This window comes from Sorex araneus, chromosome 4, assembly GCF_027595985.1.
Source record: "Sorex araneus isolate mSorAra2 chromosome 4, mSorAra2.pri, whole genome shotgun sequence".
In the NCBI taxonomy this organism is placed as follows: domain Eukaryota; kingdom Metazoa; phylum Chordata; class Mammalia; order Eulipotyphla; family Soricidae; genus Sorex; species Sorex araneus.
Genome location: NC_073305.1, coordinates 10,428,486 through 10,447,965, shown reverse-complemented (window position 1 = coordinate 10,447,965; position 19,480 = coordinate 10,428,486). Strand labels below are relative to the sequence as shown.

At 63.4% G+C, this 19,480-nt stretch overlaps 2 protein-coding genes across 3 annotated transcripts in view; one reads left to right on the top strand and one right to left on the bottom strand.

Annotated features, from left to right (window-relative positions):
* The window catches only part of CFAP92 (cilia and flagella associated protein 92 (putative)), a 33,531-nt gene extending 32,179 nt beyond the window's left edge, over positions 1 to 1,352 (top strand). For both annotated transcript variants that reach the window (XM_055136739.1, XM_055136738.1), the window contains one exon: positions 1,208 to 1,352. In XM_055136739.1, the coding sequence (XP_054992714.1) occupies positions 1,208 to 1,233 (26 nt within the window). In that variant the 3' untranslated portion in view covers positions 1,234 to 1,352. The remainder of the gene's footprint in view (positions 1 to 1,207) is intronic.
* Positions 52 to 19,462, bottom strand: ACAD9 (acyl-CoA dehydrogenase family member 9). Its single transcript, XM_004613198.2, has 18 exons — positions 19,253 to 19,462; positions 15,306 to 15,399; positions 14,892 to 14,993; positions 11,234 to 11,340; positions 10,030 to 10,130; positions 9,386 to 9,464; positions 7,787 to 7,961; positions 6,523 to 6,596; positions 4,721 to 4,796; positions 4,071 to 4,141; positions 3,364 to 3,483; positions 2,868 to 2,996; positions 2,395 to 2,474; positions 2,083 to 2,209; positions 1,921 to 1,998; positions 1,372 to 1,500; positions 1,042 to 1,114; positions 52 to 553 (listed from the first exon to the last, which is right to left on the bottom strand). Exons 1-18 carry the CDS (start codon positions 19,394 to 19,396, stop codon positions 453 to 455), a joined length of 1,860 nt encoding a protein of 619 aa, XP_004613255.2. The 5' UTR covers positions 19,397 to 19,462; the 3' UTR covers positions 52 to 452.
* Between the last annotated feature and the right edge of the window lie 18 nt (positions 19,463 to 19,480).

Genomic DNA, 19,480 nt, shown 5'->3' with positions numbered 1-19,480 from the left:
GCACCTGCCATGCCCCCTGCCCCCCGGCTGGGGGATGAACCACACGGTCTGTCCGGAGCCGACCCTCGGTCCCAGGAGTTTATTCAGCGACACGCTCACAGGCTCCCCACTCCCAGCACACCCATGAGCCAGAAACAGAACCCGAGACCCCAAGAGAGCAGAGAGGTGGGGGCTAGCGCCCCCTTTCCTGAGTCTCCAGGCCTGCGGGACAGCGTGGTCACAGCCACGCCCACCAACCTCACAGACCAATCCCCAGCACAGGTGACACACAAGCGGGGGGCACAGAGAGCTGCAGAGGGGCCTGTGCCCTGGTGGCACCACCTTGTCAGGGGGCTCCCGTGGGCCCCACCACGGCCAGCCTGAGCACGCCCGGCGGGACGGACACTCCTGGCCGCAGGAGGGCAGCGAGGGCCAGGGCCAGGCTGTCGGGAACAGTGGCAGGACGCGGGCGGTCAGGGCGCCCTCTCCAGGGGGTGGGCGCAGACGTAGGCGCGCTTCTCCAGCACCTGCTGCGACACCCTCTTGATCTGCTCGTCGAGGTTCTCTGGAGAATCTGGGCGGGCAGGAGGGCGGGCGGGGCGGTCAGCCGGAAGCAGCCCGGTCCCCAGGAGGCGTCTCCAGGCCCCTGCTGAGCTCGGGGGTGGGGGAGGGGCCACGCTAGGGCCACGCGGGGGGGCCTGGACCAGCCCGAACCAGGCAGACTCATGGTCCAACCATCGGACAGCCACGGACGATGGTGGACGGCCACTGGCCGACAAGATCAGGCCGATGGGAGGACGGGGGACATCTCCCTGCACGGCACGAGCTGGCCACAGAGGGCCAGCGGGAACAGTGGGGGGCAGTGCGGAGTGACACCGGGGCCAGGGTCAGCGGGGCTGTGGCAGGGCTGGGGGGCCCTGGAGAACCCTCCCCTCAAGCCCCACCGGGCAGCACCAGGACTAGCCACACCCTCGCCTGCTGGTGGGCCGGGGGAACGTGGCGGCCACACAGCCGTCCCTGGCCCTGGGGGGCACCCCCGGCCCGCCCTGCGCCCCTACTCACACTTGTCCAGCTGGGACAGGGCGAAGAGGTTCTGGTAGTAAGCTTCCGTGCAGAAGGTGTTGGTCAGCAGGACCTACCAGAGGCGAGGTCAGCGGGAATGGCCGCCGGGACACTCCCGCGGGGGTGCCCCTGAGTGAGGCCCACCCCCTGCGCCCCCTCTCTCCAGGCAGGAAGCTGAGAGGGAGCAGCTGAGCCCACGGAGCCGACAGCATTCCCCCACGTGGCGATCCCGGACCCCGCAGCTGCTTGTGGCTCCATTAAAGGGCCCGGCCCCGGCACTGCGCGTGTGTGTCCCTATGTGTGTGTGTGCGTGTGCGCGGGGTGGCTCACCTCGTGGTCATGGTTGCGCAGCCCCGCGCGGACGGAGCGGCTCGCCCGCGACAGCACGGCCGTCATGCCGTACAGGTTGATGAGGATGTTGGCCACCCGCTTCAGGACCATCTGCTCCTCCACGATGGTCTGCAACAGGGGCCGGCATGGAGGCGGCTCACGGGCAGGGCCCGGCCTCAAGCACGGTGCCCAGAGGCCTCGCCTCGCGGTCCCTGCAGCCGCCAGCCCAGGCTGCGGTCCGCACTCAGGCCCCAGAGCCTCCCAGAAGGCCCCACCCAGAAGCTGCAGAACCCTGCACTGCCCCTTCCCTTCCGGGCCCAGCTCCCGAAGGCAGACACCTGGCAGCCCGAGGGGCAGCCCCACTTGGCCCAACTGGCAGAGAGCCGGTACCCTGATGGGCACAGAGCCAGGATGGGCATAGAGCTGGGCCGGGCACAGAGCTGGTACCCCGACGGGCATAGAGCCGGTACTGCCCATGGGCACAGAGCCAGGCCAGGCACAGAGCCAGGACGGGCACAGAGCCGGTACCCCGATGGGCAGAGCGGGTACCTTGCCAAAGCGGAGCAGCAGCGTCTCCACGGTGCGGCCGAAGTAGTACACATTCTCCTCCAGCTTGTTGGCGCTGTCCTGGGGTGAAGACAGGCTCAGCGCTGCCCCCAGCCCGGACCCCCGGGACCCTGAGGGAGAGCAGAGGGGCACCCAGCCACCTACCGCCACGCTGGGGTGCACCAGTCCGAGCTTCCCCGTCAGCCCCAGGTCCACCTTCCGGCCCAGGCTGTCCCGGAGCCTCCGGCCGACGGTCTCCAGCACGGTGGTCGGGTTGCCCCGTTTGAGCTCCCTGCGGGGAGCGCGGCGCTGAGACGGCCCCCAGCCCCCAGCCCCACCCCAAAGCACAAGGGTCAACTCGGGACCCACGTGGCCTCCTGGGGGTCGCAGTGGACCCCCGCCCTCCCCCGGCTCTGGATGGGCAGCTGCCCGCGGTGTAGGGGGGAACCCAGCTCGGGTCCGGGGGACTGGACCTACTTGACCCGGGCGGTCAGGATGCGGCCCGCGTGCTGCAGGCCCGTGAGTGCGATGTACATCCGGAGAATCTCATTGGTTCCCTGTGGCCAACACAGCTGGGGTCAAAGGTCATGGCACACCACTGTCTTTGGGGGCAGGGACCCCAGGAGGGAAGGGGGCCGCCCATCCGGGAAGTCCTGGGCCCCACGGAGGCAGGTGGCCGCACAGTGGGACCCCAGGATGCCGGGAGCAGGGCGCCGCCCTCAGCCCCAGCACAGGGGACGCGAGGGGCTCAGTGTCAGACCCTCTCTGCGCCGACACCGCTGCCAGGCCTGCCGGGGCCCCCGGGGCCCCCCGAGTGTCTGCTTACAGGGCGCTGTCTGGGCCCCTGACAAGGCACCGCGCCCCTCACCCACCCCTACCCAGGAGCCCGCCCACCCCAAGGGGCTGGCATGGGGCCCCCCCGCCCCCAGCCCCTGCCCTTCGGGCGTCACCTCGAAGATGAGCAGGATGCGGGTGTCCCGCAGCATGCGCTCGTAGGGGTAGTCCTGCATGTAGCCCGAGCCCCCCAGCACCTGCAGCGCCTCGCTCACGCACTGCCAGGCGCCCTCCGAGCTGAACACCTGCCACGACACCGGCACGCCGGGCTCAGCCTTCCCGGCCCCGCGGAGATGCCGCCCGGCCCGACACCCACCGAGGCTACAATGGGGGATGGGGCAGGCAGGGCTGGGAGGGGAGGGGAGGGGGCAGGCAGGGCTGTGAGGGGAGGGGAGGGGGCAGGCAGGGCTGTGAGGGGGCAGATGACGGAGACGCTTCCCGTCCCTTCGGAGAGCCCTGCTGCTCATCTGACAGGAAGTCACACAGGCAGTTTCCTCCTTCCCTGGGGAGCGGGTCGCCAGTGCCCCCCTTGCAGTCCTGACTCGGAGGACAGGCAGAGCAGGCCTCGGGTGGGGCAGCCCGTGCCCCCTGGCACCCGGCTGAGCGTCTCACCTTCACCATGGCGGCCTCCACAGAGCAGTCGGGGAAGCCCGGCTGGTCCAGCATCCCCGCTGTGAGGTAGGCCATGCTCTCCATGACGTACGCCCTCTGCGCCATCAGGGCGAACTTCTCCTGGGGGGCGGAAAGCCAGTCAGTCAGCACTCCGCGCGCCCACACACACACACACACACACACACACACACACACACCACACACACACACACACACACACAGAGGCAACGACAGTCCACACACACAACAGTCCTCAAACACAGGGACTCAAACTGTCCACAAACAGAGAATCACAGACAATACACACACACACACATACACGGAGTGTCACTAACAGGGACCAACAGTCAACAATCACAGGAACCAACAGACACATACACAAATGCACATACACACAGGGACCAACAGTCAATACACACACACAATAGCCCAACAGTCCACAATCACGGGAACTCGACTGTCCACACACACGGACCAACAGTTTCTCTCTCTCTGACACACTGACACGGACAGTCCACAAACGCAGGGACCTGACAGCATACACACACACACACACACACACACACACACACACACACACACAGTGCCCCCCCCCAGAGACCCGGCCATCCGCAGGTGCCAGCCAGGTGTGGCGGGACGAGGGCCGTCAGAGACCCCTGAGCAGCCGACAGCCCTGAGTGCCCGGCGACGCGGGCGTGACTCAGTACCTGGATCAGCCCGAACTCACTGAGGGGCTTGTTGAACTGCTTCCGGGTGCAGGCGTACTCGGCCGTCATCTCTGCGGGGGGCAGGGCGGTGAGGGGTCCGCTGGGATCACCAGTGTCCCCCCCACCTCACACGGGCAGCGGGAGCAGCAGTCCGGCAGGCAGGACCCCCCCACGCCTGCCAGCCCCCAAAATGGCTCGAGATGATGCAAGAGGGGGCGTGGGAGCCCAGCACGAGGCTGGCAGCGGGCACAACCCAGTGCCCAGGGGGCCAGTTCTGAGGCCTGGCGTCTCGGCCCCCACGCCCCCTGCCTCACACCCCCCTCAGCCCTTCACGTCACTGCTGGTCCCAGTTGCTGGCCCAGTGCCGAGCAGGGACAAGGCTGCACACACTGGACCTTCGTGGCCCTTGGGGCCGGTCTGACCCAGGAGCCGCGTTCCCCGTGGCCTGAGGGACCCCGGCAGAGGGAGAGTCCCCAGGGCCGCGTTCAGGCCTAGCGCACGCCTTGGCCAGGTCGCACACCCAGCCCAGGGGCTGACGCTCAGGCCCGCACGCCCCCTGCCCCCTTGCCGGGGCAGCCCAGCTGGACGTGGGACTGGACTGGCGGCCGGGGCAGGTGGCCAGGGCAGCGCTTCTGCCCCCACTTACCTACCGATCAGCTTCTTGAGCATGCCGGCCGCGGAGGTGCCCATGCTGAAGCGCCCGCTGTTGAGGATGTTCATGGCCACCTGCGGGAGAATGTGGGCTCACCACGGGCCCCCCAGGAGCCGGGTTCTGGACGAGAGACCCAGAGTCGCTTGCTTGTCCCTGCTGGCCTTCCTGAGGGCCTGTCTGAGTGCGGGCGGGGCCTGTCCGAGGTTCCGTGATGCGGGAGGGGCTCCCCTGCCCTCCCACCAGACCACTGATCTGGGGTTCAGACGTGTCCCCTCCTTTCCAAAGAGGCAGCTCAGATACTCTGCCCCCCTCACGCCTCAACATCCCCGTCCCCTCGAGATGCCCTTCCCGGTGCCACGGGACCCTGCACAGAGCCCGGGGGCAGAGGACTGAAGGGGACCCAAGTGCAGGGGGGCGGGGCTATATGCTGGGTGGGGAGGGGCCGAGGAGCCCCCTGGGTGCAGCAGTGCCAGCCTGAGACCTGGCAGAGGCGCCAGGCCACAGGGCGGGGAGGAAGCAGCCGCACGTGTGGCTCTTTCTTCCCAGGCGCCACCTCTGACCCGCCTGACTCACAGCAGCCCCTGGGTCACCTGGATTAATAAAACCACGGAGGGAGGGAGGCCCCTCCCCCTTTGCGCTGTAATGACGGGGGTCCCACACTTGGCTGTCTGCCCAATGCCCTTGGCCCGTGGGTGGTGCCGGGACCCAACTCCCGGTCTCTCGCCTCTGGCCGACCCGGTCCCTGAGCCGGGAACCGACTTGAGTCGTGTGTTAGGTAACTGCACGGCTGGACGGACGTGGCCTGTCACTGCAGGCCGGCCCGGCCCCCAGCACTGGGCAGGGCCGTGCAGATCCCTCCCTGAGCTTTTCGCTTCAGACCCAGGGCCGGGAGGGCGGAGCCCCACGTGTGCAGAGAGCGACCGCTGGCCCCTGCACGCTTCCTCCCGGCCTCACACAGAGGCTCCCAGAGCCGGTGCCCAGGCCCGTGGCCAAGAGCCACGCAACGGACCGCGGGGAAATCCTCGAGACCAGCCTGGGGAGGGGCCTCACCTGCCCCTGGGGAGTGTCGCCCACTTCAACCCCTTTGTAAGCAACACAGACTCTTCCCTCAAACACTAAGAACTGAGCGTCCACACGGCCCGGCAACTCCACTCCTCAGCATCTACCCCAGGGCCCCAGAACTTCAGAAAAGCCGCCCGCACCCGTGTCCACTGCAGGCCATTCCCAGCGGCCGGACCCTGGAAACACGCCCAGTGCCCGGAACAGAGGGCGAGAAACAAACGGAAGAAAAGACGAAGCCACGCGAGTCCCCGCTGCAGAACTACAACAGACACATATGCAGTACATGGCGTGGACTGCTGTACGCCCATAAGCTGCATGTGTGTGCGACACATACGTGAGTTACATGTACGTATGCATGGACAGACTGGAGAATAGCGGGGGTGACGCTGAGTGAGGTCAGCCAGGAGAGGGACAGGCAGCCCTCCCTCACCTGGGACACAAAGGAGCAAATGGCCAAGGGTGACAGACAGCCCCTGGGCACTGGCCTGGAGAGCTGAGCTCACCCTGTGGGGCTGGTAGGGGGGCTCGGGGAGGGACCCCGAGTCAGCTGTGGAGGAAGGGGTGGTGCCGGGACAGCGTCTGCACGAAACCCCAACGTGACAGTCTCCGCAGTCACGGTGACTTGGAGAAAACGCGGACCCCAGGAGCCATGTCTCCGGGCAGGCACCAGAACGCTGGGGACCAGCATGGAGGCCGACACGGCCCAGCACGGCCCGACACGGCCCGGCACGCACTCACCTTAAAGCCGCCTCCGACCTCTCCCAGGACATTCTCCACGGGCACTGGGGTGTTCTCGAAGTGGACTTCGCAAGCTGCAGGGCAGAGTAGAGACGGGGCTGGCAGCCGGCACCCTGCCTGCCGGCCCCAGCCCAGGGGCCCACGCGCCCGCCCTCCCGCCTCATGCTCGGCGCCTGGGCAGGGGCACCACGACGTCTCCCCCAGGGCAGCTGGGCGAGAGCTGGGCCGGAGGCCGGGATGGGACCCCAGGCAGCCCTCAGCCGGGCTCTGAGCCCACCTTCTGCTCGGGAGCAGCCGCACCCCTGCCTGGGGCTCAGCAGGGGCCTGGCACAGCCCTGCCCGGTGCCCCTACCCCCTGCAGCGGCCTGCGGAGCAGCTGGAAACGGGCCTGCAGGCAGGGAGAACGGGCAGCAGGGGGAGGCGGTGGGAGCCCGGGGTACCTGGGCTGTTCTGTTCACGTCCTGCACCCCCCCTGTACATGGGCACCTGCCCTGTGCTCCCCCTGCCTCAGTGCTCCAAAGCCCAGACTTCCTTCCCTCCTTCCTCCAGCCCAGGGGCCATCAGCTGGTGCGGATGGTGACCCCCCCTTTCTCGTCACCTCTTGGGCGCCTGTGTCTCTCCTCCCTTTTGGCAAGGAAACTGAGGCACAGAAAGGGCCAATGAGCTGCCTCAGAGCATGTCACACGGTTTCTAAATGGCAACTCCAGGGCCCCCGACACCTGCCTCTCCCATCAGGCTACCAGTGGGGAGGCAGGACCCCGGGTCCCCAAAGACAGGCGGGACAGAGAAAGGCCGCAGGGGTGTCCAGGACGCCTGCGAGCGCCGTGCTCTGGACTAGGGGGTTAGTGGGGGTCTGGGAGGGTCCCCGAGGCCCAGTAGGTGGGTCACTCCCAGGAGACCAGCCCCAGGGGAAATCAGTCCCGCAGGGGCTGTGGGGGTCCAGGTGGGTGGGTGGGGAGGGGGCCACACCATCCGTCCCCGCCCGTCCTGCCTCCCCGAGGTCGGGGACCACAGCACAGCCACGGAGCCGTGCCGTGGCCTTCTCTAAGGTTGGTTTCTGTTGTTTCACTGTCTTTTGCTTTATTTTGCTTTTTCGGTCTCACCTAGCGGTGCCCGGGATGGTGCCCAGGCCTGACCACGCCAAGCAGGGGCGCACGTGACCATCGTGCCATCTCCTGGCCCTCGAGGTGGCATCAGCCTCATTTTACAGAAGGCAACCATGGCACCCAGGCAGGGCCGGGCGCGACCCGACAGCGACACTCACTGTTGGAGCCCCGGATGCCCAGCTTCTCCTCGGGCTTCCCGCTCGTGATGCCCCCGAAGTCCCTCTCAACGATGAAGGCCGTCATCCTGTCCTTCACGGAGCCGTCGGCAGCCTCCACCTTGGTCTTCGCGAACACCGTGAACACGTTGGCGATCCCCCCGTTGGTGATCCAGACCTGGGGGCACACCCAGGCGCGTGAGTGCCCCCCCCACCGCCATCAGGGCCACACGCTGAGCGAGTGCCAGCACCAGCCCACAGCTCCACGTGGGCCAGTGACACTTCCAGCTCCCGCCCCCAACCCAAGCCCTTGGGTGGGGCGGGATGGACCAAGGACAGCAGAGGGGCAAGAGGGCGAGAGTCTCAACATGTGCCCTGGGGCCTGGGGGGCTCCCAAGCAGAGCGCAGGGTGTCTGGGCACCCCCTCGGGGCACACCTGCTACCCTGGCCCTGAGCAGTGCTGGGGACCGAGCTGTGTCGGGGACTGAACCAGGACAGCTGCGCCTGGTTCAGGCCAGCGCCTCACGCCCGGCCAGTCTCCAGCCCCTTGCTTGGATCTTGGTGATTTTTTTAGTTCCCCCAGAGGGGGCTGGAGCAACAGTACAGCAGGTGGGGGCGCTTGCTCCGCACGCATCACCGGCACCCATATGGCCCCCCGAGCCTGCCAGGAGTGACCCCGAGTGCGAGCAGGAGTGCCAACCCAACACAGAGGCTCAAGAACAAAACAAATTCCCCTGGAATCCAAGCATTTCTGTTGGTCTTGGAGTCACCCCTGGCGGTACTCAGGGCTCGCTTCTGGCGCCCCTGGTCGGGCTCAGGCGACTGTATGTGGCGCTGAGGGGTGGGCTTGAACCCAGGTCAGCTGTGTGCAAGTAGGGCACTCCCTGCTCTCCTACCGCTCTGCCCCCTCTTCCTGGCTCCTGATTCAAGCCAATTGTCAGAAAGATTTTAAAAGTAGGAAACAATCAGGGAAATCAAAGTTGAAGCTGACTGAGAAATGAGCCGCGTTTCCGGGGAGCCCAGGGTGGGGGCAGCAGTTAATGGCGGAGCCCCGAGTTTCATCCCCAGTACCATGGGCCACCCCCACCCCCCAGCACAGCACCGGGGGCTTGGGCCACACCCAACGATGCTCTACTCTTGGCTCCACACTCAGAGGTCACTCCTGGTGGGCTTGGGGAGCCCTACGTGGTGCCAGGGATCAAACAGGCAAGCGCCCTTCCCCCCGTCCGACCTCTTCAGCCCTCATCTCTCGTGTTAAATTTACGGAAAAGCAGTTTTGCGTCACACTGTGGTTTCAAACAGTAACTGCTCTGTGGAGCCCACGGAACGGTTTGGAAAGCAGCCCGAGGCAGCGGCACTCGGCTCCGAGCCACGGGAGTTGGGTGCTGGGCACGTGGCGATTTGTTCTATGCAGCTCCTGAGTGCCTGAATTTGGCACGTGGAAACAGGAACAGGAGAGGTGCAGGGACAACCGGGCGCAAGCACCCGACTCAGCAGCGAAGCAGAGGGGCCTCTGGCCAGCCTCTGGCCCCCGAGACAGTTTCCTGTTCCCTGGAAGGGGGACAGCAGCAGCAGCAGCGCCCGCCCCGAGGGGCGCGGTACCTTGGAGCCGTTGAGGATGTAGTGCTTCTTATCGTCACTTAATGTGGCCCTGGTCTGGATGGAGGCCGCGTCGCTCCCACTGCAGACAGGAAGGCGCAGGTGAGGGGGGAGGGGGCCTCCCAGTGGAGGGGACGCTACGGCCACAGGCCACGGCCACCAAGGCGGGAGGAAGTGGCCCTGCTGGGACCGAGTGTGTCTGGTTAAAAGTCATCACAGGAACTGAGGCAGCTGGCCGGCCCAATGCGAAGAGGCGCCCGTGAAGGGCCCCCCCTGGGCCCCAGGGAGCGAAGCGGCTCAGACACAGGCCTGCATGCGGGCAGCAGGATGGGGGCGGGGGGTGTCCGACCCCACCTCGCGGTCCCAAGCCCCACGCCAGCACCATGAGGTCCCCACACAGTGACCGAGGCTGATGGCACTGCCACACTGACTCTCAGTCCCGACAGGCGCCTCAGGACACCGCCCTCCCCTCCCCCCACCATGTGGGCACACGGTCACACGTAAGCCGGTGGCGAAGCTCGGAAGGGACGCGGGCAGGCGCTGTGGCCTCAGTGAGGGCTCGGGAGTAGGGCAAAGGTGAGTGACTCGGTGAAGTCCAGGGAAGAGGGCCTCGGGCCACCCCAGCAGGCCTAGCCCCTCACACCCACCTGGCCGGCTCCGTCAGGCAGAAGGCGGCCACGTGCTCCCCAGAGGCCAGCTTGGGCAGGTACTTGGCCTTCTGCTCCTCGGTGCCCACCAAGATGATCCCCTAAAGAGAGCACATACAGCCTGCTGGCCGAGTGGACACAGCCTGCTGTCGGGGGAGTGGACACAGGCTGCTGTCAGGGGGAGTGGACACAGCCTCCTGTCGGGGGAGTGGACACAGGCTGCTGTCGGGGGAGTGGACACAGGCTGCTGTCGGGGGAGTGGACACAGGCTGCTGTCGGGGAGTGGACACAGCCTCCTGTCGGGGGAGTGGACACAGGCTGCTGTCGGGGGAGTGGACACAGCCTCCTGTCGGGGGAGTGGACACAGGCTGCTGTCGGGGGAGTGGACACAGGCCACTGTCGGGAAAGTGGACACAGGCTGCTGTCCAGAGAGTGGAAAGGGCCTGCCAGGCACAGACCGGCTTAACGACACTCGTGGCGAGCAAACAGCTTCTCTCAGGGGCAGTCCTGGGCCACGGGATAGGAGCAGCCGGGGGGCCTGGGGGCCAGGTCACCCCCTCGAGGTTATGTCCGTGGAGGCCGCAGAGCTCTGGGTCAGACCTGGGGTCCGTGTCACGGCGCCCCTACTTCCTGGCTGGGTGGGCTCAGGAGGAGCTGTCCCTGTGGGCCCACACCCCCTCCCTGTGCCCGGGGGGGTGTGAGGGCAGGAAGGGACCGATCCAGCCGCAGAAATAGATGCCCCGTCCTGGGCCCCGGGCTGGGAGCTGGGGGAGGCCGAGCTGCTTCCTCGCTGCAGAGGCTGTGCTGGGCGGGGCGGGGGGAGCCGAGACCACCCAGGTGATGCCCCCACAGGGAGGACACCCTCGGGCTTAGCCAGCCCCAGGGACGGGGCCTCTGGAGGGAGGCAGTGGGGTCTGCGCCGAGGCCTAAGAGGATGGGCCAGGAGTCAGGGGAAGGACGGGGACACCAAGGCAACCGTCTGTGTGGGCACAGGGCGTGTGACCTGAGGCAGCGGGGCGGGGGGGCGGCTCAAGACCGCCCCATCTGCTCTGTCTTGTTTTTGCTCAGGGCTTTCTCCTGGCTCTGCCCTGGGCGTCTCTCCTGGCAGGACTCGGGGGGACCCTACGCAGTGCCCGTGAGGGACCCCGGTTGGGCCGTGTGCAAGGTGGGCGCCCTCCCCGCTGTCCCAGCGCCTGCGGCTGACCTTGAGGCCAATGGCCTGGTGCGCGGCCAGGGTGACGGCGATGGAGGCGTCCAGGCTGGTGATCTCGCCGAGGCGCGCGTACATGGTGTTGGAGAGGCCCAGGCCGCCTGCGGGGACACAGCCGCCTCGGGTCAGCCCCATCTCGGGCACACCGTGCCCGCTGCACTCTCGCCCGGGTTCCATTCAGGGTCCCGGCACCCGGCCCTCCCCGGTCTCCCTTCCTGTCTCCCCTCGGCCACTGCGGTCAGCTGGGCACGTGGCGCTGACACGTGGACACACTCTGTAGACTCTGCCCAACTGGGGACGGGGCGAGGAGCCGGAACCCAGCCCAGACCACTCTGCTGTCCTCCCCCCATGGCACCTCGAGAGCAGGCCAGGGTCCTGGTGCGCCTCACACCGACAGCGAGGCAGAGACTGGGGCCGAGAGTGGCAGGGCTGGAGTCTCAGAGGCCGGCGGCTGGCGAGGGGGATACTGGCCTCAGGCTCCCGCAGACAGTGCTCACACACCCAGGCAGGGAATCCGGGTCTCTGGTTCTGTGATGGCACTGCGCCCCCTGCCTCTTTCACCACCCTCAACCCAAACACTTGACTGACGCGTCTCAGATTCCGCACCCACCGACTCACTTAAAAACAAAGAACCAGGGGGCTGGAGCGATAGCACGTCGGGGAGGGCATTTGCCTTGCACGCGGCCAACCCGGGTTCGATTCCCAGCATCTCATATGATCCCCCAAGCACCACCAGGAGTAATTCCTGAGCGCAGAGCCAGGAGTAACCCCTGTGCATCACCGGGTGTGACCCAAAAAGCAAAAAAATAAATAAATAAAAATTGGGGGTCAGGGTGATAGTGTAGCGGGGAGGCGTTAGCCTTGCACACAGCCAACCCAGGTTCCATCCCCAGTAACCCATATGGGCCCCGAGCACTGTCAAGAGTAATTCCTGAATACAGACCCAGGAGTAATCGCTGAACACTGCCTGGTGTGGCCCAAAACCCAATTTAAAAAACCCAAACAATCGAGTGCTTTTGTCCAAGAAGACATCACTAAAATGCTAGGGGTCGGCAGTCAGAGGGTCCGATGAGAAAAGGGGGCGGGGGCTGCAGGCGGGGGAGGGGCTGCAGGGGGGAGCCTGGGGCAGGCTGCAGGCACGCTGCAGGCTGGCACACTGGCTACAGTTATTCTGAGCACAAGCTGCAGCCTGACTTCCCAGGAAAGGACGAGCAAAGAGGAGGAGGGCAGGGAGTACAGGGGGCAGGATGCCGTCCAAAACCAAAATAAATAAATAAGTAAATACGTCAAACAAACGTAAAGAGGTGCCTTCAGCCCATGTGCTCCCTTGACCCCGGGACTCGCTGGCCTGTCTCGTCTTGTGCTTTTCTTTGTTCTTTTTTTTGCTGCAGGCTGACTTTAGGCTGACCTTGGACTAACTAAAATAGTAAGTTTGATGAATACCACAAATAATTGGAAATGGTGCTGTATTGGCTAATTATATGAGAATAATCAGAATGGAATTTTTTTTTTTTTCCGGTTTGGGGACCAACACCTGGCAGTACTCAGGACTTATTCCTCCCGGTTCTGTGCTCCGGGATCACTCTGGAGTAGCTCAGGGGACCATATGGTGTGCCATATGGAGACGGGCCCAGACTGGCTGAGAGCAAGGCAGGCGCCCTGCCTGCTCCTGCATCTCTCCAGCCTCAACTGCGACAGAGGCGGGGCCTGGGAGGGGATTTCCTTCCCTAATACACTGAGAATTCTGCAGAGAAACTGGGAGATTTTCATGTTATACTAGGTTCAGAGCCAGCTGTGACCACGCCCCCCTCCCCCCCGCCTGCAATAAAGTAACAGACAAAAGACCCTCTATCTTTAATTTTGATCATATTTTAAAATGGGACATTTTATATGGGATATTTTTGATGTACCTAAAGCAGCACACACGTGTTTGGTTTTAAAATACTTGCTTGTATTCTCTGATATATAATCTCCGTCCCTCTCAGAGAGCCCGGCAAGCTCCCCATGGCGTATCCGATATGCCAAAAACAGTAACAAAACAATAACACGTCTCATTCCCTTGACCCTGAAAGAGCCTCCAACCATTGGGAAAGACGAGTAAGGAGAGGCTGCTAAAATTCAGGACTGGGATGAATGGAGACATCACTGGTGCCCACTCGAGCACACTGATGAAGAACGGGATGACAGTGATACAGTGAATTTGTGGTTTTTTTTTTTTCCTTTTTTGCTTTTTGGGTCACACCCAGCAATGCACAGGGGTCACTCCTGGCTCATGCACTCAGGAATCACCCCTGGCGGTGCTCAGGGGACCATATGGGATGCTGGGATTTGAACCCGGGTCGGCCTCGTGCAAGGCAAAGGCCCTACCCACTGTGCTATCACTCCAGCCCCGGAATTTGTTTTTAATTTAAAAATTAATTATTTTTGTGGTGCTCTGGAGTCACTCCTGGCTCTGCAGTCAGGAATAATTCCTGGTGGTGCTCAGGGGACCCTATGGGGTGCCCGGAATCAAACCCAGGTCGGCCTTGTGAAGGCGAGTGCCCTCCCCTCGGTGCTGTCACTCCAGCCCCTCAGTCTCTGTGCCCACCTATTCCCACAGTGGTGAATCCCGAGTTCTCTCAAACATGTACTTCCTCTCTCCCCCTCACATCTTTCTAAATAAGTTTCAATATAAACTTCCTGCTTCACCCCTCCCCACCCCCCAAAAATTTTTTTAAATAGGGGCTGGGGCTGAAATAACTGTACAGCAATGAGGCATTTGCCTTGCATGCGGCCAACCTGGGCTCAATTCCTGGCACCCCATAGGGTCCCCAGAGCACCGCCAGAAGAGGCTCCTGAGTGCAGAGCCAGGAGTGACCCCCGAGCATCACCAGGTGTGGCCCCAAAAAACAAAAAATAAAACAAAAAATAGAAGTAGAGGCGAAAACCCCACCACTAGGTGTTACCCCTAACAAAATGGACACAGTGCCTAACACACTAAAACACTGACTAAACACATGTTTAAGTGACGATTCAACCTAATTCAAACGTGCCTCCTGATCTCGCCCGTCCTGAACCTCCCCATTTGGCTCAGCAAGCTCCGGGCTGGCTGCGGGTCAGAACTCACTCTCGGGGCGCTTCTAGAATGGTCGCCGCCCCCCCCCCCCCCCAGCCCTAGCTCAGCTCTAGCCCTGGATACGGAGTGAGAAGAAAAGGGCCCGATCCCGTAACCCCTTGTGCAGGATCCCGCGGGCCCTGGCTGGGGAAAACGCCCCAAGTATCAAACCCCCGATGGCCAGCTTCGCCCTGGGCCGTTCCCCACCCTGCACTACCACCCCTTGCTCCCCGCTGATCCCAGCCGGCAGCAGCGAAGGCCCAGGGAGTGGACTCAGAGGGCAGCAGGGACAGATGCAAGGGAAAGGCCTGAGCTGTACCTTGCGGTGCCAGGGATCGAACCCGGGCCCTCAAGCATCCCCGGCAGCCAGGGCCACTCCCATCAAAGCTGAGTCAGAGTCAGGGTCCTGCTGGCAGGCCCCCACCTGTCAAAGCCCCTCTGACACAGGTGCCTGAGGGAGTGAAGGGACCTGACGCGGGGCTGCGCCAGCTCAGGCCTGGGCTGGCCCCGCCCTCCCTCACCACGGCCACAAGCCGGACCCAGAGAACAGGGCCTCACCGTATTCTTCTGGGACCTGCTGCCCGAAGAGCCCCAGGTTCTTCAGGGTCGCCAAAGTTTCCTGCGGGATCTTCCCCTCCCGGTCAATGCGTCGCGAGTCCACTGCCAAGAGGAAATAGCCGGATTACTCTGATCATCTGGGCTATCGGGCAGAATAGTGGTTTTACGATTCCTTTTCCTAGCCGCTCACTCGTGCTGTCCTCCTTACACGTGCCCAGACGCCACGATGCCGCTGGGCGGTACTGACGCTGATGTCTTCTGGCCGTCCTTAGGGGATATCCTCCCCACAAAACAGCACGGGCACTTTCGACACGTGTGGCTAGCACGAGACCCTCCGTGTCCAGTTCTAACCCCGAAGCAAGATCCCCCCCCCCCCATGCAGGCCTGGGCAAGGACAAAGGAAACCCAGCGCACCTTCTTCATTGAAAAATTTTTCCACGGGTCCCACAAACTGGTTGATCTCATTCAGTTCTTCCTGACTGACTTCTGGGAACGGGAAAACTTCTTTCTGAAAATGAGCAACAAAAATAAAAGCTGAGGGGCTGGAGCGATAGCACAGCGGGGAGGGCGTTTGCCTTGCACGCGGTCGACCCGGGTTCAAATCACAGCATCCCATATGGTCCCCTGAGCACCGCCAGGGGTGATTCTTGAGTGCATGAGCCAGGAGTGACCCCTGTGCATTGCTGGGTGTGACCCAAAAACCAAAAAAAAAAAAAAAAATAGAAGCTGAATCACCTCCCCTTGGAAACCAACTGACTTGGGGGACCCCCCAGGGGTGGCAAGGAGAAACCCAGTCAGGGCCCGAGCTCCGTGCGGGGAAGGTGCCGTGACCCCCCCGAGCCTGCCACCACCAGCTGGCGTTTCGTTCTGGCCATGTTCCTTTGTCAAGAGACATGGTGGGCGGAGCTGCAGACAGAGGGCCCACAGACACTTGCCCACACTGCCTCGTGGCACCGAGTCCATCCTTCCAGAAGTGATCCCTGAGTGTAGGGCCAGGAGTGACCCTGGACACCACCAGGCGTTGCAAAAATGAAAAAAGATAAAAAGAACAGAGCAGGTCTAGAACAACAGTGCAGCGGGGAGGGCGCCTGCCTGGCACACAGTCAATTCAGGCCCTATCTCCAGTATCTCCAGCACCACAAAAGGTGCCCCGAGCCCACCAGGAGTGACTCCTAAGTGCAGAGCCAGGAGTCAGCCCTGAGCAGCGCCAGGTGTGGCCCAAAATCCAAGAAAAAAAAAAAAGGAGGATGGGGGGTGGGAGGCATGGACCAGAGCGACAGTACCTCGGGCAAGGGATTTACCTGCACAGGATTCAATCCCCAGCATCCCACATCGTTCCCTGAGCAGAGTCCGGAGTAAGCCCTCGAGCACCATAATAAAATGAACAGGTGGTGATGGTCACCCGGCCTGTCGCTTGGTGGTCAAGGGCATGACTCAGAGGCAGGAGGCCCTGGGTTGGATCCCTGGTGCTAGAAGCTTTTTAAAAAATTAAACGTAAAATGTGGGCTGGGGGCATGAGTACAGCAGCCAAGGTATTTGCCTCGCACGCCACTGGGTTCATCCCCAGCAATCCACAGTGTCCTCTGAGCCCTGCTAGGAATGACTTTTTTTTTTTTTTTAATTTTTATTTATTTTTGGTTCTTCCTCACTCTGCACTTAGGAATCACTCCTGCCCTTGCTTGGGGGACCATATGGAGCGCCAGGGATCAAACCCGGGTTGGCTGTGTGCAAGGCAAACGCCCTACCTGCTGTCCTATCACTCCAGCCTCAGGGATGACTCAGAGCACAGAGCCAGCAGGAAACCCTGAGCACCACTGGGTGTGTCCAAACATCCCCGCCCCACAAAGAAAGTGCAATTCAATATACTCGTTACCTCCTGGGCTCAAAGCCTCGGCCTTGCTGGGAACATACAGAGTCTTCCAGGCCAGATCCCACCCCGGGCTACGCAGGGCCTTCCCCGTGGAGTCACCCGAGTCCACTGCAAAGCCTCCCCCGGGAGGCCACATGGTTCTGGCCCGGGTGCAACTGCTTCAAGCAGGCGTCACCCGGGGGAGTGGCTCAGGTGTCTGATCCCGGCCATCGCTGTACCCCAAACCCCACCGGGCCATCACAACCTGCTTGAAATCACCCTCTTGTGTCCTCACTGGCTTTGTGGGCTCTGTGCGTAAGTTTAGCTGCCAACACGACAGGACTACTGGGTCACCCGCGCACTGTTGAAAACCATCGCGTCCCACAGTCAGCCCGACCCCTCCACCTGGCCCAACCCATCTTCCCGTTGTTATTTTGGGGTCACACCCAGTAACGCTCTGGGGTTACTCATGGCTCTGTGCTCAGAAATTACTCCTGATGGTGCTGGGGGACCATGTGGGGTGAGTACCAGGATTGAACCTGGGTCGGACGTGTGCCAGGTCAATGCCCTGCCCCCTGCACTATCGCTCCAGCCCCAGACCCTCTTCCCTTTGGACCCGGACAGCTTGCAGCCACCAAAGCTCATCCACGTGTGCAATAAACCCCTGGGTCAGCTGACTGGACACAGGCTTCTGCCCCTTCCTCTGCAAACGTGTCCGCAGACTTACAGGAACACCCATCCCTGGAGTCCCTGTGATGCACAGCGCGTGCGGTCCAGCCCCGGAGCCGCCCCCCACACCGGCAGCTGGGTTCTCCCGTTGCTTTAGTTTTCTTTGAGAAACAGGTTCCACAGCTCTGAGAGAAACTCGAGAGCTAAGTCTAGCGCTGAGCGCTGGTCCACACCCTCCCAGGGCTCGGCTGACACGCACCTGCCCGCACCCTGCCTACTGTCCGGACACCTCACCGCTGGGCTCTGCCCTGCCCACTCAGAGGCGTCTCTCTCCTGGAATAACCTGGCGCTCACAGCCCCGTGCTGCCCCTCTGCCCACGTCCCTGGGCTCGGCCTCCAGGTCTCCAGCTGAGGCCCAGTCCCGAGAGTCTGGGCGTCTTTTCCTTCCAGACACGCTGAGGACTGGTGGCTGACGCACACTGAGCGGGGCCTCTCGCCAGTGAGTCCAGACTTCTGGGTGCACATCCCTGCTCCACCCCCAAATGCCACGAGACAGGCCGCGGCCGGAACAAGGTGCTTATACACTTTAGAGACTCAAAATCACGTGCAGGGAGAGAAAATGGGATTTGCTGTTGGATTAGATGTGGATGATGAGACTGAGGCATCAAAGGCAGCGGCTGGCCAGAGGGGTGGAAGAGTAAGGCGCTTCCTTGGCATGCAGCCGACCCAGGTTTGAGCCCAAGCACCACAAATGGTCCCCTACACGCCACCAGGAATAACTCCTGAGCACAGAACCATGAGTCATTCGTGAGCATTGCCAGGAGTGGCCCCCAAATCAAACAGAACAAAGGTGGCTGCAGGTGTCTGGACTGAGAAAGTGGAGCCAGAGTCCCCCCTGTTTCTCCCTTTCAAGAAGGCTGTGAGGTGAGGGCAGCCCTGGAGAGGGGAGAAGAAGGGGATGCAAAGGCGGAACAACAAGAAACATCAGAGACTGGGGTTCCTTCTGTTCACATGTGACCCGGAAAGAATGCACAGGCGAGGGCTTAGGGGAAGGGGGGGATGGTCTCCTTACAGAGACCAGCTTTGCACTTCCGAGCAGGGCACCCCGGCCGCATCGGGCAACACCTCACCCCCTCAGGAGACTGCAGTAGGGAACCCAGGAACACAGGATCCGTCCCGAGGGGCCCACACTTCAGCCAAGCTGCCATCAGGGCGCCTTCCCTCAACTGCCTCTTGGGCTGGCCTTTAGGAGGGCCAAGTTCTGCTTCTGCAACCTGGGAGACTGAGGCACGCAGAGGCCAAGCCACTAGCAAGGGTCGTGAACGGGAAAGCCAGCAAGCAGCAGCACTGCGGCTGAAACCTTCGGGTGCGTGCCAGCGGTCTCCGCAGACGGGACCTTGAGCACCCCCGGCGGGAGGGTGGGCAGCGGGCACCAGCTCAATCGCAGGACGGTTTAAGGCCACTCCCCAATTCCCAGCCTCGGGCGGGAGTTTCGGGATCATCGAAACTTTCCGAGAGCGCCGCGCCCGCAGGCTGACCACCCCGGGAGGGCGCCCCGTGGCCTGGTCGGGGCGTGGAGGTCTGAAGGGCAGGACGAGGCGCTGGAGGATGCCGAGGGGGAGTGGCACGGCCTGCGAGGAAGCCCTGGTGCCCCCCGCCCAGCCCAGAGAGGCCGCTCGGGTGCCCCCCGCCCGCCCAGCGCCCCGGCAGGGTGCTCGCGGGGCTCGGCAGGGTGCTCGCGGGACTAGGTGTCCGGCCGTGCCGGCCAGGTGCGGGCACTCGGCCCAGAGCTGGACTCCGGCCCTGCAGGGGGGCGAAGCGGGGAGGGGGGGGGCGCCGTTACCGTCTCGATCTTGCCCAGAAAGAGCTCCTTGGCGAAGGCTGCGCTGGAGGGGCTGGTGCGCAGGGGCCTGCGGCCCGCGGCGAAGGCGCCCAGGGACCGGCAGGAGCGCAACGCCGAGCGCAGCAGGAGCGCGGAGCCCGCCATGCCCGCCTTGCCCGCTAGGTAGCCGCCGCGCCGGCCGCGCCGCGTGATAACGCCATCGGCGCGCGCCGCCCCGCCCACGGGCGC

Bases quoted from the DNA above. Each gene is read 5' to 3' on its own strand.
- ACAD9 (XM_004613198.2), bottom strand. From the start codon at position 19,396: ATGGCGGGCTCCGCGCTCCTGCTGCGCTCGGCGTTGCGCTCCTGCCGG. The intron at 10,131-11,233 runs GTCAGCCGCAGG...TGCTCTCTTTAG, and splicing joins ACCAGGCCATTGGCCTCAAG to GGGATCATCTTGGTGGGCAC. The intron at 1,115-1,371 runs GTGAGCCACCCC...CGCCTCTGGTAG, and splicing joins TGCGCAACCATGACCACGAG to GTCCTGCTGACCAACACCTT.